The sequence below is a fragment of the Mytilus galloprovincialis genome, chromosome 7 (genome assembly GCF_965363235.1).
Source record: "Mytilus galloprovincialis chromosome 7, xbMytGall1.hap1.1, whole genome shotgun sequence".
NCBI classification, from domain to species: domain Eukaryota; kingdom Metazoa; phylum Mollusca; class Bivalvia; order Mytilida; family Mytilidae; genus Mytilus; species Mytilus galloprovincialis.
The window spans coordinates 96,176,406-96,195,979 of NC_134844.1; the positions used below are offsets into that span (position 1 = coordinate 96,176,406).

The 19,574-nt window shown below is 32.5% G+C and overlaps 1 protein-coding gene and 1 long non-coding RNA gene across 2 annotated transcripts; both read left to right on the plus strand.

Annotated features, from left to right (window-relative positions):
- The first annotated feature begins 1,115 nt into the window (after positions 1-1,115).
- On the plus strand, positions 1,116-9,819 carry LOC143084033 (uncharacterized). Its single transcript, XR_012980993.1, has 4 exons — positions 1,116-1,851; positions 7,593-7,644; positions 8,711-8,757; positions 9,497-9,819. It is a non-coding gene; the product is annotated as an uncharacterized LOC143084033 (long non-coding RNA).
- A 4,273-nt stretch (positions 9,820-14,092) lies between these two features.
- Positions 14,093-19,574, plus strand: LOC143084034 (uncharacterized). The gene is made up of 4 exons (XM_076260447.1): positions 14,093-14,230; positions 16,965-17,085; positions 18,251-18,426; positions 19,286-19,574. The coding sequence occupies exons 1-4, from the start codon at positions 14,125-14,127 to the stop codon at positions 19,510-19,512; spliced, it is 630 nt and encodes a 209-aa protein (XP_076116562.1). The 5' UTR covers positions 14,093-14,124; the 3' UTR covers positions 19,513-19,574.

Here is a 19,574-nt window from a genome sequence, read left to right on the forward strand (position 1 = left end):
TCTCCCCTAAACTACGAAATCCGTTCCTTCGTGAATCATATCCGACATATTGATCTAACGAGGTTGTCGCTATTTTGTAGACCTTAGTGTAGACTTGAGTCGAAATATGAAAGTTTGTTCCTTTGTTATGCTGCTCCACCACTGTCCCTGGTTAGAGGGAGGATTGAACGCTTACAGACATGTTTAATCCCGCCACATTTTAATGTGCTTGTCCCAACCAAGGAGCCAAACTCCGAAACAGTGGTGACGTTGCTTCGCTAAACTATTAAAGTCAACGTAGCGTAGTAAAGAGGACGTAACCGCTGCTTCGGAGTTCGCCAAGGAGCCAGTGGTTCAATGAAGTTCAGTGGTTGTCGTATATGACTGTCTGTAATATTTGTTTTTCATAGATTGTTTTTTTTTATGAATAAGGCATCTACTATTCTCACACCTTTATATTAACCGAATATACAACATGTCTTTTTTGTTTATTGTCGAAGGTCGTATACAGTTGTCTATGATGCTCACACCAACTTTATGTTTAATTTCGTGGATACTTGGCAATCATACCATAACTCTTTAATTTTATATAGCAGAAAATGATTGTTTTTGATGGAAATAAATTTATCAAAATAGTAGTACCGACACCAAAATCACACAGATAACATACTCAGTACGCAACATGTGTTTTTGACAGATACAACTAAGGACCTATAGCTTTAGAAGTTACGATTGTCCCAGATTTAAAGAAAGTTTCCTTCTAGTCAATTCTAAGATAACAACAACACATATTTATAAATGGGGGAGGGGGTGTCTATATTCTGCTTTTAAAAAGATTACATGTCGCTTATATCGATGTATTTCCTGAGTAATAACAAACACAATGTTTGTAAGTAGCATGTATACATATGTATATATTGATCTACTTTTGAAATAAAACTATCCGACTTTTAAAGAAATGAATTATTTAAAAAGAGAAAATATTGAATCTTCATTGTTAGTGTTTGTTTAATTTGCCGTCTATAACAATCACAAAATTTGTCGATCCCTGACGAACCTTGATATATTATTGAAAATCCGTAATATTATCTGCGGATTGTAATCACCTCTTTAACAAAGGATAATACACCGTATCTATATCTGAACTTCCAATTTTACTTGAGTATTGATTTTAAAACCACTTCATATTTCTGTTTTGTTTATTTATGCGCAACATTCAAGTGTTTCACCGTCTTTTTAAATATAGGTGAAAATGAATTATAATGGATGTGAATTAATTTTTTTAACTAGAAGGACTTGTAAAATTTAAAGTTTAGAAGTAGCCGAATTTTAATCTTATTTGGTATTTTTAATTAGAAATAGTTGGGGTGTAAAGAATTGTATTTCTTATATCCTAAAAGCTTTTAGGATTTTGTTAGTGTTATTTTTTTCTACCGAGGAGAATGATGGCGTATTAGAATTAATCATGTAAATAGATATATTATGGTCATTGAAAGGTTACAGGGATAGGGTAAGGTAGTGTTATGAAAAAAATTACCGGAAAAGGATAATACAAACTACCATAAGAGTGACACGATATTATAAAGGAGAGTGAAACGGATTATTATAATGAATTACATTCGAGAAACTAAATGTAGTGATGAATTTCTGAGACCAAAAACTGACAGAAGGTTATTTAAAACGACATGTAGTCAAAATGAAGAATTTTCTCTGTTTAAAAGCAGGACGTTCATAGAACAAACTGGGGGTGCGTCCATCAAATCACTACCCCCAAGGAAAATTACACCAACAATCTATTTCACAACCGATCCGCACGTGAGGAAAACACTATTACATTTCGAGATTAAATTTTTCTATGGAAGAGACGACCGCGTAAGTATAATATTGAATAAGTATGATATTGAATAAGTATGGTATTGAATAAGTATAATATTGAATAAGTATAATATTGAATAAGTATAATATTGAATAAGCTGGGACTCCTGAAGGATATTGTAACAAGCCAATATTTGAAATGAATATTTAATTATGCTGTTAAAAAGATACATTGAATAAGTATAATATTGAATAAGTATAATGTTGAACAAGTACGATATTGAATTAGTATAATATTAAATTAGTATAATATTGTATATTGTATAAGTAAAATATTGAATAAGTATTATATTAAATAAGTATAACATTGAATAGAAAAAGGGAGAAGGCAATCAAACCATAAAAAGTAAGAAAACACCACACCAGAACGGACATAAAGTAAAAGATGAAAAGGAAAACGGCAATCTTAAACACATTCAATCTACACCATTTTTTTTTTTAAACTAGTAGATTCAGTCCCTGGTCTTGTCAAACATATCACGGTACAATTTATTTTGAAATTGGCATTTGTTGCTTCTGCGCTAAGATTGTAGGAGATAGAGAAAAGAAGTCGGAATATTCCCATGTAACACTGCGGATATTTATAGACTGAATAGCTTGTTGTTCGGTGTGAGCCAAGGCTCCGTGTTGAAGGCCGTACACTATGATTGACCTATAATGGTTTACTTTTTTTTAAATTGTTATTTGGATGGAGAGTTGTCTCATTGGCACTCACACCACATCTTCCTATATCTATGAATCACTGCTTGTCAACACCGTTTAGAATGCGGCTTAGTTTAACATAAATGGCATTGCCATGATAAATATCTTCTTATAACAGGGACGTAAAACAGTCATTCTGTTTAAGTCTGTTCTGTTTTGAGGTTTAGAAGAACTAACTCTATAAATTCGTATGCATCCGAGGCACTTTCCTATATATCTTCACAAGGGAGACTCAAAGCCGAATGTTTGAAAGCTAAGGATGAATAAAACTGAACAAGGTTTATATGATTAAAAAGAACAGAATAACAGTCAAATCTATCGAAGGTCAACTTTGTATAATGGTCTTGAAACCTTGGTGTAGTTTCTTAATCATTTCTAAATTTATGAACGTACAAGCTACAGTGTAGTACGGATGTCTTAGTATTTTATTATAAATTGCCTTTCAACAGGTGAATTTGAATACAATTAGGCTTTTGGAAAAGTATCCTTTTCTTTAATTTCTTTCATTTAGTTAAAATCATTCTCTGTTTTCTTTCATTTAATTAAGACCTTTCCCTGTCAGTCATTTTAATCTGAGGTTTAATTACATGTATGTGCTAATTACACGTTTACATATTACGTAGTGTTAATCCGGTGTCATCGTCTATGGTGTAAATTCTATAGCATTCGAATTCTTATCTTAATCCTTCTATTTTTTTTCTTCATTTCAAGCTAATTTTGTTATATTACATGTAATCTTTCCATGTGATTTGTCTATTTGTTTTCTTTATTTCAAGTTATTTATGCTATATTACATGTATCAGGCACTTCAACAAATAAAACCTAAAAAGAGATTATTGAAAAATCCCAGAAAATATTCAGAAGTCAAAATAATGTACATATATGGGAACCCGGGGACTGTTTATCGAAGCAGTCGTATGATTAGGACGTGTCCTAAGACCAACTTAGGACATATTTTAGTTCTAAGTTGGTTTATCAAACATGTAGCAACTTAGGAAAATCCTAGGAATTGTCCTAACTTTAGGATGATCTTAGGAAGGTTATTTTATAAACAAATATGGCGTATGATAAAGAAGTCCAAATTACCATTTTATGTTGCATGCATGATGGTCCCTTACCATTCAAAATTTTCTCTTTATACATTATTTATGCCAGTCAAAGCATTTTCTTTTTTCTTTTTATTTCAGGAACCCTTTGTTCCCTATTCTTTTTATTTCAGGAACCCTTTGTTCCCTATTCTTTTTATTTCAGGAACCCTTTGTTCCCTATTCTTTTTATTTCAGGAACCCTTTGTTCCCTATTCTTTTTATTTCAGGAACCCTTTGTTCCCTATTCTTTTTATTTCAGGAACCCTTTGTTCCCTATTCTTTTTATTTCAGCAACCCTTTGTTCCCTATTCTTTTTATTTCAGCAACCCTTTGTTCCCTATTCTTTTTATTTCAGCACCCTTTTATTTTTCTATTCTATCAACTCCATCCAGGCCCTTTCGGATGTAATACTAGTGAAATCAGTATTAAATGCAACTAAAACATTTGTAAACATTCATCAACCGTGACTATTTGTTTGTTAAATTCTACATTTAAAATAGAATCCGTCGTTTTGAAATCTAAAACATGCAAACATATTTTGGAAATGAGTTGTCATTTATTAATTATACGTTTACCAATAATAAGCTATATATGAAAATTTACAAAATGTAAATAATTAAGACTTTAGTATTTAGGAAAAATAGTTGCAACTCAATTTTATCGATGAGGCCAAAATGAAAATAAAAATAAGAACGTATGTTTCGCTACCTATCCTACGTTTTCGTGCTAGGGTTTTTATTAATACTTTTGTTATTTAATTCTGCAAACATTGCAAGTCTATCCATTCATACACTCAATGTAAAAATAATGAGGGAAAAAAAAACAGAATTCATACCTATCTAGTTTATTTGCCTAAAGAAAAAAAGCTTAAACCCACATAATTTCTGTCTGGCCTGTTCACACAGGCATGAAATGAGCCTGTTATTCAGTGGTTGTCGTTTGTTTATGTGTTACATATTTGTTTTTCGTTCATTTTTTGTACATAAATTAGGCCGTTAGTTTTCTTGTTTGAATTTTATAGTTGTTAATTTGCTGTGTCATTTTGGTCTGTTGTGGAAAGTTGTCTCATTGGCACCCATACCACATCTTCTTTTTTTTAACTTTTTTTATAGTCTCTAGATTATGTAAAACATTTATTTTATTCCAATCATTAACTTGTTTTATATTTCACTTGTAGAAATAGAATAATCACGTTGAGAGAGAAAAAGGAATTATTTTCGTACCGGCCCAAAAGATATTTGTCAATTATAATTCTATTAAATCAAAACCTACTCTTCAACCGTTAAAGATTTGGTGCCTCAAGCGTAATTATTATGATTTATTAAAAAAGTCAATATTTGAGTAAAGTATAAAAATGACAATGAAACGGTGTGGTAATACTTAATATGATCTTCTATGTCCTAAAGTTTACCACTGGTAAATATCCCGGGACGGAAGGATATGTATTAATGTAAAAATGAAGTACCTCCGTACCTTAGAAATGTAGGTAAAGGTAAATACCACATACGTATCTGACAACAACATTTAAATCACAAACGCTACCTTTAAAAGGAACCTTAATAGAGATTAAAAACCAATTGTTCAGAGAACAATTGAAGGTCTTTCCACTAGTAAAGATCTATTTTGATATTGAAATATGAAAATTCAGTTTAAAATGTTAGTTCCTATGGCTTTGTGATGTATTAATATGAATTTAAAGCAAAGGTCAAAATATAGAACGTCCAATTAACCTATGACCTTGACCTCAATTTCAAGGTCACAAACCAAAGACCTTAAATCAAAAGACCCTAGGCCTTTAATATGTTTGGTTAATGAGTAATACCACTTTACGCGTAATTGTAAATGTAAGATGGACAAAAACTCCAATTTATTGTATGCGCACCCTTTCAACCAAAATATACAAGTAAGGACATGTCGCAACTAACAATTTATGAAAAATTATTTGTCGATATGTCATACGGTAATTGAAAATAAGTGAAAATAAGCCAAAATCAAAATTTAAAATATGACCTTGACCTTTGACTTTGGCCTTATTTTCATTTTTTTGGACCAAGGACCTCAAATCCGAAAACCCTAGGACTCTATCACTTATGGTTTACCAGTTAGAAATGCAAATCACTTATATCAAATACATAAGGGGGAATAACTCTCATATGGAGTCTCCATATAGCTTCGGTATAAACAGCCAACCTAATCCTGAAGATGTAACGAGCAATTTGGTAAAATAAATTTGTCATAATGTCTTATGGTTGCGAAGGAGTAGTGGCCACAAGAAAAACAGTGTTTGGGGAGACAACTCTTACAACGTAAAGTATTTGGTTACGCGGTTGTCAGTTTTTGAAGCGTATAAACTATGCGATATCATCTTCCAAAAATCTAAGCGACAACTTATGAAACAACCATACTACGCAAGAAAAAAATTTGGCGGAAGAAAAAAAAAAATAATTAAAAACCAATTGTTCAGAGAACAATTGTAGGTCTTTCCGATAGTAAAGATCTATTTTGATATTGAAATATGAAAAATCAGTTTAAAATATTAGTTCCTATGGCTTTATGATGTATTTATATGAATTTAAAGCAAAGGTCAAAATCTAGAGCGTCGTATTAACCTATGACCTTGACCTCAATTTCAAGGTCACAAACCAAGGACCTTAAATCAAAAGACCCTAGGTCTTTAATATGTTTGGTTAATAAGTAATACCACTTTACGCATAATTCTAAATGTAAGATGGACAAAAACTACCATTTCTTGTATGCGCACCCTTTCAACCAAAATATACAAGTCAGGACATGTCGCAACTAACAATTTATGAAAAATTATTTGTCAATATGTCATACGGTATTTGAAAAGAAGTGAAAATAAGCCAAAATCAAAATTTAGAATATGACCTTGACCTTTGACCTTGACCTCATTTTTATTATTTTCGACCAAGGACCCCAAATCTAAAGACCCTATGTCTTTATCACTTATGGTTTACCATTTAGAAATGCATATCACTTAATTTAAGGGAAAAGGGGGAATAACTCTCATATGGAGTCTCCGTAAAGCTTCGGTCCAAATGAATATCCTAATCCTGAAGATGTAACGAGCAATTTGGTAAAATAAATTTGTCGTAATCTTTAACGGTTGCGAAGGAGTAGTGGCCACAAGAAAAACAGTGTTTGGGGAGATAACTCTTACAACATAAAGTATTTTGTTACACAGTTGTAAATTTTTAAAGCATATAAACTATACGATACCATATTCCAAATATCTAAGCGACATCTTTTGAAACATCAATAATACGCAAGAAAAAAAATTAGGCGGAAGAAAAAAAAAAAAAAAAATAATAATAATAATCAGAACAAATTCAATAGGTCTTTCCACGGAAAGGTGGAAAGACCTAATAATGATGATTTATTATCTATCTTGAATTTAAATTGAGTTTTTGATTAAGTTTAAATGTATTTATTAACCGGACGCGGATAAGCATACTAGATTGTCATATATTACATTGTTGGACCAAAAGAAGAACATGGGAGGTATTAAAGGGGGAGGGGGTCGTATGGAGAGGGGTAATAGGTAGGACATGGATGAAGGTTGACCCTCTATCCTTTAAATGGGAGTGGCCACCTACCCTTTTAAATCTATTCAAACACCGCGACTGCTTTTGTTTGACAAAGTCGTTAGAAGACTAACACAAATATTATATCACAAAGATTTAAGATTTATGGATATAAATGTCTGTCTGTCTGTCTGTCTGTCTGTCTGTCTGTCTGTCTGTCTGTCTGTCTGTCTGTCTGTCTGTCTGAATAGTCACATTTGACTGTCCCTTTGGTATCTTTCGTCCCTCTTTTGTTATTGATTATGCATTATCGTAGTTACTTAAATCAAATTAAACTAAAATACATTGTTTCAACGGTGTTCAAAAGATATCAGTATATTAATACAAGGTTTTTCTATTTCAGTTTAAGTTTCCTGTCGTGACTAAACGACCACACACTCCTAGGGCACCAGCTGGTATGTATATATATATGTTTGATAAATGAAATTGAGAATGGAAATGGGGATTACAACCCAACCAAAGAGCAAAAAAAGTGTGATGAAATCTACCTAAGCACATTCCGAATACAGTACTGTTCTTGTTCGTTCAGCATTGCTTCCGGGTCTCTTGTTTCTTATTCGTCTACCATTTAATATTTTCTGATAATGCATGGTAGTATTATATTTTCCGATTTAATATCAATGCTGAACTGGTCAACATTCTCTAAAGAAATTTGTATTTCGTGTACGCGATACTCCAAAAAGAAGTCAAAACGAAAGATAACATCAGTTTGAATATTACCATCGCTCCCAACTCCCTTTGTTTTGGGTCATATTTCAGTCACGAAAAGGAATGTTTCAACAATTCTTAGAAACTTCTTATAACAATTAAATTATATATGTAGTGGAAGCGAGAGTGGAAACGCTGCAGTTTACATTTGATTGGTTGATACCTTTTAAAACCTTGTGCAAAAGCCCTACGGTGTAGTCAGCTACAAAACACCTGAAATTAAAGATTCACCAGCAGCCTTGTCATACGTTTCATGGTGTCTTATCATTAGACATTGTGAGTGCACCTCAACTATCATAGTGTCTTATCATTAGACATTGTGAGTGCACCTCAACTATCATTATAGTGTCTTATCATTAGACATTGTGAGTGCACCTCAACTATCATAGTGTCTTATCATTAGACATGTGAGTGCATCTCAACTATCATAGTGTCTTATCATTAGACATGTGAGTGCACCTCAATCTACCCGGGCCATACAACATAGTCAAATACGTTTCGGTTTATAAACGAAACTGTCTTAACCTTCAAACATTTATTTTTGACATTTTATCATCATTTATCTCAATCTCCCATACAGACAGAGTTATCGTCCTTTCCTCCTCAATCTTTTGGAGGAAAGGACGATAACTCTGTCTGTATGGGAGATTGCATTTATCTTAGGCTTATTTTGAGTATCTATTTGATGTAAGCCATTCATTTCTTTAACTGTCTTATTGAGCAAGTTAAATAACAAAAACAATTTTTTTTCAGCATATTCGTGGAATTGTTCCAATGAAGCATTTTCACAGATGTACAGAGTAAGTCAATCTATGTTCATGATTGCTAAGATGTAATTATAAGAATAAAATCTTCCTTTTTTTTTGGAATTCTATAAATTTGAAAAAGCGTTCGTCATGCAATACGTTCTGCTCAATACGAAACGTGCTTCGGTCAACGCTTTTACACCCAATAGAATTAGAAAAGAAGTTTTTTTCTTCTTTGATAAATGTTATTTACATGTTCAGATTTATACGGTCCTACCGTCATAAAAATTTCACAAGAACTAAAAAATAAAATAACCGCTATGCAATTTTCGAATATAAATACATTTTAGCCTTAAATCCACATGGAAATTTAAAAAATGAAAATATGGAATGTGTCAAGGAGACAACAACCCGACCAAATAGCAGAAAACAGCCGAATGCTACCATGGGTCTTCGATGCAGCGTTGTGTTTATATCGCGTGAAGTTTATGGTTGTTTAATATTCCTTGATAACGTTTCAATTCTATCATGTATATAGGAACATGTGGTATGAGTGCCAAGAGACAACTCTCCATCCAAGTCACAATTTGGCAAAGTAAACCATTATTGTTCAAAGGACGGTCTTCAACACGGTGCCAAGGCTCACACCGAACAGCAAGCTATAAAGGGCCCTAAAATGATTAGTGTAACCCATTCAAACAGGAAAACCAATGGTCTTCTCTATATAAAAATCGAGAAACGAGAAATATTTACGAACCACGTGAATGTACTCTTTGATTTGTTTTATTTTTAGAGACAAAGAAACAGACATCTGATTTCACCAGTTTGCACAACAACCGTACAGAAACCATAGCAACTACTGATGATTCTCGGGAAACCAGCCATATACTATATAACAAATATGCTTTACACAAAAACATTCATTATTCAGATACAGTTGTGATGGATATGTTAGTTTCGACCATGGATATTTAACATTATTTGGCCCGGTGAATTTATTTTTTGAAAGTTTGGACCAAAACAAGAATTTTATTCAAATAAGAGATACATGTGTAATATCAACTGAACAATGCACTCGATTAGAAAAAATAAAAAAAAAAAAGATATAGAAATGAATATCATTTTACCAAAACCCATAGTAACCATTCCTCGCCTATTGGCAAAACTCCGACGCTGCCTTATGTAAATAGACCACTTTCGAGTTCATCCGTCACCGGAAAAAACTCGTCAATTATACGCGCCTTTATGACGTCATTTACCAGATAGAGGGGGTCGCCTGTATTCCTGCACTATTTACGTTCATCAAGCGTCTTGGTGATCGTCATTGTGCAGGATAAACAAGAAATAATGGTTGTTCTGTAGGTACTTAATGACAATTCCCTAATGACATCAATGCTGATTGTCAATTTTGAGAATTCAATTTGTCGTATAATTCGTACAATATAGAATTATAGTTTTCCAACCACTCGCTCAACATTGGAATGTAAGTGACGACGCCCCTAAACGCACAAATGACGTTCACTAAAACCAGAGTTTTTGACGGAAATGCATCGAACTCGAAAGTTGTCTAAAGACACAAACAAAAAAGACAAAAAGACTGAAAGACAAGAAAAAGGTAAAATTATACAAACACTGAACTCCGAGGAAAACCTAAAACGGAAAGTCCCTAATCAAATGTCAAAGTCAAGCGAATGGATAACAACTGTCATATTCTTGACTTGATACAGGCATTCTCTTGTGTAAAAAATGTTGGATTAAACCTAGTTTTAAAGTGAGAATAACCTCTAACTTAAATGACAGTCGCATCAAAATTCGTTATATTGAAAATACCGCAAAACACCTTACAGATAAGGACAAAAAAGAAAATGAACCACAATAGTGCGGGGATTAACGGAAGGCTAAACAGTATATGCTCCTTGAGTTACACAATTTCACCGATTAATCCACTGAACACTTTGCATATGAGAGGTTTATTTTATTGTTTTAAGTATTTGAGCCGAACAAATATCTTTACATTTATCAATAATGTTTTCCTTTTTTTTCTTCACGCCTTTTTTGTAATGATGACATTCGAAACGGAGAAAAGGTAATACTAAACAGGAGAGGGGAACCCATGTCTATCATATTTTAAAATTCTAAAATCCTTAAATCCTACGATTAAATTTACTTCATAGCTAATAGATAACACTGCATTTGGTACTAACCAGACTTATAATCAAATAGCTCGTTTATAAATTTATAAATTTGAAAGAAACTAAGGTTTCAACTCCCTAAGGGAAAGTTCACCTTAGATGTATTTGGCTTTTTTATGTATTTTTTTTGTCATAAAGCTCTTCAATTTGGTTCTTTTATATCATCGGCTTTCAAATATTTAGCATTGAGCGTTCCAGATGAAGGTAAATCAACATGATCAAGAAATGCACGTCGGACGCATAAAATCATTTAAATGCAACAGTGGTACACCGCTGTTCAATATTCACAAATTGACTTAACAGAAACAAATTCGGGTCACAAATAAAAAATACATATAAGTTAATTAGTTCTTTTGACCTCAAGGAAGATTGAATTTTATTATACTTGCGATACTCTATCATTTCAACAAAATTTCGTGTGGTTGTATAGATAGTACCCAAAATATGATTAAATGAGATAAAGGTAAAAATATTACAACTCTCAAAATATTTCATTTAATAGGATGATGAATTCGAATTAAAAACGATTTAAATCTGTTTGAACTTAATTTTCTTAAATAAACTCATTCATGTGTGGTTTGTTTGTTACAGTTAAAATTCATGGAATAGAATATGAATCTACCAATGATAATTTAAATTTAAGTAATCTTTCTTGGGACATTTTTTTATGTTTATTAAGTTTGCATTTTTCACAAAACAAATTTCATCAATCAAGGTAAAGTTGCAGTTTTAATTGAGTTACCCTTCTTGTTACAGTTCTCGTTAGTTATAAAAGGTACCAGACTTACCAGGCTTATAATTACATATACCAGACGCGCGTTTCGTCTACATAAGACTCATCAGTGACGCTCCGATAAAAATAGTTAAAAAGCCAAAACAATTACGAAGTTGAAGAGCATTGAGGACCCAAGATTCCAAAACGTTGTGTCAACTACGGCTAAGGTAATCTTTGCCTGGGTTAAGAAAATCATTAGTATTTTTACTAATTCATACTTTTGCAAACAGTAAATTTATAAAAAATAATGTCCATATAATTGATGTTTATGTCAACACCGAAGTGCTGACCACTGGACTAGTGATACCGTCGGGGACAAAACGTCCACCAGTAGTGGCATCGACCCAGTGGTGTAAATAGTTATCAAAGATGACTGGATTATAATTTGATACGCCAGACGCGCGTTTTGTCTACATAGAACTCATCAGTGACTCTCAGATCAAAATAATTACAAAGCCAATATTAGTACATAGTTTAAAACTAGTTTGGAATACGATGTTTTGAGTCGGTGATCAATTAGCCAATACCATTTTGTGACGTTGGTGTATCATCTGCAAAAGCGTTCAAAGAAACAATGGCTTAAAAATTTTAATCCTGGTATCTATGATGAGATTCTTCATAAAATGTTACCAAGGTAATCTTTCCGGAAAATGTTAAACAGTTCAAACAATTTAAAGAAAATCAATCAAGCTTCCAGGACAATATTGCAAATAATTGTCTTGGTGGTCATTTTCGGAACTCTGCCATATAAGTTACCCATAACGAATCTTTAGCATTGGATGCAAAGGAAAATTGATCGGCTTTTATGACATGGGAAAATAATTTTGTTGACTTAAAAGGAGGTAAAGACAACAGCAAATTAAGATGTTAAGAAAGCTATAAAACCAAGCTAATTTATTATTTTCTTCGGGAAATGCTCTTACCAAATGAGGAATATGACAGCTGGTTTTCGTTCCGTTGGTCAATAAAGTTCAGAGTTTGATTCTGTTTAGTTTTATGGACTTCCCCTTTATAAATTTACTTAGGAGTTACTTCCCCTTTATAAATTTACTAAGGAGTTACTTCCCCTTTTTAAATTTACTTAGGAGTTACTTCCCCTTTTTAAATTTACTTAGGAGATCGGAATTTTGGTTACACTTTTGTACCGAGATTCAAATCTTTTGAATCTATAAAAAGGAGGCAAATGAAGGCAACATACAGTAACTGTGCTAATTGCATGAACCACAATTATGCATCATCCGCAGTACTTGATGTTTTCATTGAAAACATATTAGCTATGTTTGGAGGACGTGTTTTTCCTCAAGCAATCGACATTATCTCTGGAACCAGCTATGCTCCTCCTCCTGTCGACTTACTCCTGTATTCATAAGAGACTGACTTGATACAGAAGTCTTTTAACAATAATCAATAGAACCTAGCATTAACTCTGAAATTTACGTTCTGCTAAATAGATACTGTCCTCTCACTAATAATTATAGTTCGGTGACTATCTTACGCATATATCTCATCACATTTCAAATAATGAATTCAGCAGATACAGTTAAGTCTGCATCTATACTTACATCTATCAATAGACAAAGACAGTTGATTGAAAACAAAAATTATGATAGAAAAGATGATTGCGTTGCTCAATTGTGAACTGTCAATTATATATGCAGAAACATTACAGCAGCGCCTTCATAGTTTGCATTTTCTATAATGATTTCATGACAGAGCGTGTGTGCTAATAAATCTGCAATTGAAACAATATATCGGAGAGGTTAATATCAAACCATACCTTCAAAAATGATACAGTCATCAAGGTATGGGCTTTGCTCGTTGTTGAAGGCCGTACGGTGACCTATAGTTGTTAATGTCTGTGTTATTTTGGTCTTTTGTGGATAGTTGTCTCATTGGCAATCATACCACATCTTCTTATTATATCAACACAAAATAGTTGACCGTAACGAACTATCCTTTTTCACACGTGATGACTTATATGTTCCAATTGTCATTGCCAGAATCCCGTCCTCTTCCCTCGATTGCAATCAACAAAATAGATATCACCTGGTTTGTACTTACAGGAGTTACAAGACGGGTGTCGCATTTGGAGTATGATCTACTTTCACTTACGGAACACCTGTATTGTACCCTGTTTTTTTTTATTAGGAGTTCTTTCGCTCAGGGATTGATTTTGTATGGTGTACTTTTTGTACTCTCTTTTACATGTAAATGAAAACCAAACATTATTTTTTTTTCAAAATATATTCCGTTACAGACAAATATATTTAGTAACCATGTGCGAAATAATCTCTATCAACGACGAACCCAAAATTACAATAAATTCATGAGTGTAAAAATCATAACTATTTAAATGAACTTTAACAATGTTTACAAAAGTTTATCTTTTCATCAAGTGTACGTCTATTTAAATTTAACAGACATTACTTATTCGAGTATAGTACAATTATTTCAATGAGAAATTACGTAGTTATTTCACATACAATAATCAAACCGTTCGGCTTAAATAAATATAAAATGGCGATCTTAGTGTTGGTCTTATACTTAGTACATACGTTTGGTAAGATTGATATATTATTCAATGAATTTCATAATGTAAAGTTACTTCGCACGAACTAATAGAAAGTGGTTTTTTCATTTTCGGTAATAATTTCAACATGTTCAACTTTACAAAATCGTGTACAAATGATATATCGAATGACCGATTGGCAATTAATAACTACACTTTATTTAAAATAGTGGAATGATTAGAATTAAGATTTATTTTATCGAATATTCAAAATAAATAACAAAACAACTAGTGTTATTTCTTTTAGATACGTGTTATTCAAGCATAAAAAGAGAATTCTTGGAATTATAACAATTTAATAATTTTTCTCTGGTGTCATTCTTAAGTTCGATTAATGCTTATCGTGAAATTATGTTTAAACAAGATTGATAAGTGAATAGTGTTGAAAAAAGAGGGACGAAAGATACCAGAGGGATACCAGAGGGAGAGTCAAACTCATAAATAGAAAATAAACTGACAACGCCAAGGTTAAAATAAAAAGACAAACAGACAAATAATAGTACAGAAGACACAACACAGAAAACTAAAGACTAAGCAACACAAACTCAACCAAAAACTAGGGGTGATCTCAGGTGCTCTGGAAGAGTGAGCAGATCCTGCTCCACATGGGGCACCCGTTCGTGTTGCTTTTGTTATTACAAATCTGGTAAATAGTCTAATTCGGTAGGTCACATTCGTGAAAAGGGAAGGGTATGGTATAAAGGAACATATCCGATTTAACTTGCATTATAGTACATGTAGTAGATTTATTTGAAAAGTTAGCAAAAAACAACATTATTTTACAATTATTGAAATGTAAGCTAAATGGAAAGCAGCGGTTACATACATAAATATACACCAAATAAACGACGAATGTCATGATATGTGGAAATAATGTCATATTTGAATAACAATTATATTTAGTATGGTAGATAGAAACAAAAAACAAAATGTTAATGCTGATGCAAAATGGTCTAACAATAGTGTAGTACTTGATTTATTTCACTTGACTGGGCGGAGTTTTGACCGTTCGATGATCATAGATCAGTTCACAAATATATGTACATGTAGGTGCTTTTGAATAAACTCATTTATGAAGTGTTAAGTTATGATCATATGTGTATTCGCAAAATTAATAGTTAGACGCAGCCGTTAATTTTCTTGTAAGTTTAAAAATATGTAAAATTTGTCACATTTGGAATTTGTGGATATGCAAATGGATATGACGAAATCACTTGCATAATATGCATGGCGTTTATCTAAAACGTTTTGAAATGCTTTATTGGGTGCACGAGGATAACTTGCATATAGAGTTCATCATTTTTAAAGGAGAAATAAATGCAACAGTAGTATAACGTTGTTCAAAACTCATAAATCCATGGACAAAAAACTAAATCGGGGTAACAAACTAAAACTGAGGGAAACGCATTAATTATAAGAGAAAAAATAGAGTCTGAAAATTACTGTTTTTTTTTTAAATCACTCTTTAAAGAAATCTCACAATCAGAAAAGTTTCGTTCAAACAAAATAATACATAGCCAATATTTTAAAATACTCTTTTTTTGCTGCTTTATAGGCATTTATAAATCTTAAAACTATTTTATTCGCGTCTGGCGTACAAATTATAATCCTGGTAACTTTGATAACTATTTACACCACTGGGTCGATGCCACTGATGGTGGACGTTTCGTCACCGAGGGTATCATCAGCTCAGTAGTCAACATTTCGGTGTTGACATGAATATCAATAATATGGTTATTTTTTTTATAAATTTCCTGTTTACAAAACTTAAATTTTGTCGAAAAACTAAGGATTTTCTTATCCCAGGCATAGATTACCGTAGCCGTATTTGGCACAACTTTTTGGAATTTTGGATCATCAATGCTCTTCAACTTTGTACTTGTTTGGCTTTATAAATATTTCTATTTGAGCGTAACTGATGAGTTTTATGTAGACGAAACGCGCGTCTGACGTACTAAATTATAATCCTGGTACCTTTGATAACTATTATTTGTCCCATATCGTGCACCCAGTTCTTTTGTTTTTTTTTGGAGACAATGATATGTGATTATAAATCACCAATACTAATTATAACGGCATTCATCCTTATCACACATCTTCCAATAGACTGTCCTTATGCAAATTGAAACGTAAGCTCCACCTGATCAGTTGAAATAACATTGGTAATACATATTGGTACCTTATATTGTTAATTTACAGATAACTTTGTTAATATTAATACCAATAAAAACTATATAATATTTTGTTGTTTATGACGAAATAATACTAATCTGTGTTGAACACTGAATAAACTGTGTAAAGGGTTATTAAAAAGTGTGGACCACATTTGTGAGGTTATTTCGAAGTGACAGAAAGAATGTTAGAGTCATTCCTTGTATATTAATTTTGAATTCCACTTTATGAAGGAAATCATGAAATTACGTTGATGACTTAACGGTAACAAGACAAAATTATGTTTTATAAGCTGATAGACGAAAAAAAATTCAACCAATCGGAAGACGAGTTACATCTTAAATAAAATTATAAATTGATAAATCATGTACTGCTGGAAATAATAAATTACTAGAGAAACTTGATTTTGTAGTTATGTGGGAATCAACCAAATAATTTTTCAAGATACAATTAAGTAATTCAATATTTTATATTATACTATCATTTCATTTCAGGTTTAGAATTATCAAATATGACAATCTCATTTTCCTATACAAATATTATCTAATTTCAGGTTTAGTATCTTGTGAATTTTGCTATAGCTCCTTCTATGGTGTTTCGTACTGTTCTGGATACTGCGATGGGTACTATGGTTCGGAATACTGTATCGATGCTGATACTTATATCGGTTCATTGTAAGTAACACTATCATATGAATGAAATATACAAATATGAAAAATGTGGTCTGATGAGGCAATTCTTCACAAGAGCTAAAAAACGCCCCGAAAAGAAAGTCCATTTTAGGTAAACATGAACGCAACAATAACTGTACGAAACAAGAACTAAAATAAATTTTAAACGAAACATTCAGTCTTAAAATATGTCCTGGTGCTTATATGCAGTACATCCGTCATATACAATAAAGTATCTTATATAATAAAAGTAGCATATACAATACAAGTAGCATATACAATATGTGTATCGTATGAAATACAAGTAGCATATACAATATATGTATCATATGCAATACAAGTAGAATATACAATTATGGACACCTACGGGTGCGGGAATTCTCGCTACATTGAAGACCCATTGGTTGCCTTCGGCTGTTGTTTGCTCTATGGTCGGGTGGTTGTCGCTTTGACATATTCACCATTTCCTTTCTCAATTTTATACAATATATATATCATATACAATACAAGTAGCATATACAATATATGTATCATATGAAATACAAGTAGCATTTACAGTATATGTATCACATACAATACATGTTGCATATGAAATACAAGTAGCATAAACAATATGTGTATCGTAACGAATACAAGTAGCATGTACAATATGTGTATCGTATGAAATACAAGTAGCATATACAATATATGTATCATATACAATCTAAGTAACATATACAATACAAGTAGTATATACAATACAAGTAGTATATACAATACAAGGAGCATATACATTAAAAGAAGAATTTACAAAAAAAAAGCATATACAATACAAGTATCATACACAGTACGGAAAGTCATTAAACAAATGTCAAAATAAAAAAGTCAAACACATCAATGAATGGAAAACGACTGTCATATCATAACTTTGTACAGGCATTTTCCTACGTCAAAAATGGAGGTTTCAACCTGGTTTTCTAACTAACTAAACCTGTCACCTGTGTGACAGTCGCATACAATTCCATTAAATTGACAATAATTTGTAATCAAACTAAACATCCTTTGAGACGAAGGATATCGATTAAATACTTTCATATAGTTAGAAAAAGTTTTGGTAAATTATGATCTGGTATTTAGTTCCTAATTATTCTGTACACCACTTTCACGCCTTCATTGTGTATGTTTTTAGCACAGTTGCTGCCTTTGCCGGCATCATAATTGGAGGTCTGATTTTCCTTGGAATTTTTGTTGCTGTTATTATTGCAATATGTGTTTCATGTACAAAATCAGCCGGACAAAGAGGACGAGTTGTTCAACCTATGACAACAACAAGTGGTATATCAACTGTACAGTCTAATGGACATGGTATGTTTCAACAATTTGAATACTATTAATTAAAGATGTCATTGTATTAGTAAAAAAGTTCACAAATGTACATGATATGCAAGCATTCTATGGATCTGTTTGTTAACCAATTCTCATCTGAAAAGTTGATTTCAATAAGACAACGTTAACTTGATAATGTTTTTTGTTTTTCTGAAACTTTCTGGGGACCTTAAGGGGGACAAAATATACCAGAGGAACAGTCAAACTCATAGATCGAAAATAAAACGACAACGCCATGGCTAAAAATAAAAAGACAAACAGACAAATAATAGTACAGATCGAAAATAAAATGACAACGCCATGGCTATACAATAAAAAAAAACCCAAACAATTAATAGTACAGAAGACACAACACAGAAAACTAAAGAATAAGCAACACGAACCTTCTTCCCCCCAAATAAATAGGGGTGATCTCAAACTCTCTGGAAGGGTGAGCAGATTCTGATCCACATGTAAACTTGATAATGTATTTGTTTTTCAAAAACTTTCTTGAGACCTTAATTGTAAACTTAGAGTATTCTTGCTATATATTTCAGTGGTACAACGAAAGATACCAGAGGGACAGTCAAACTCATAGATCGAAAATAAAATGAAAACGGCATTGCTAAAAATAAAAAAGACAAACAGACAAATAATAGTAAAAAAGACACAACACAGAAAAACTAAAGAATAAATAACACGAACCCACCCCCTCCCTAAAAAAATAGGGGTGATCTCAGACGCTCCGGAAGGGTGAGCAGATCCTGATCCACATGTAAACTTGATAATGTATTTGTTTTTCTGAAACTTTCTTGGGACCTTAAATGTAAACTTAGAGTATTCTTGCTATATATTTCAGTGGTACAACAGCATTTCAACTATGCAACACCAACAGCTCCTCCGGTGTACTCGAATATGGCGTACTATCCAGCATATCCACCACCACCACAACAGCAACCAGCATACCCACCACCACCACCCCAACCGATGAACGAGCCAATGCCGCCACCAGTGTACGCTGAACTAAATAGCCAAGGTCAACAACCATTTACACACAATGGTGGAGGGCCATCAACAAAACAATAGATCAGAAGCATGAACAATATGGGCAATGCATGTTTAACAAAGCGGACTATAGAAAGGGGAAA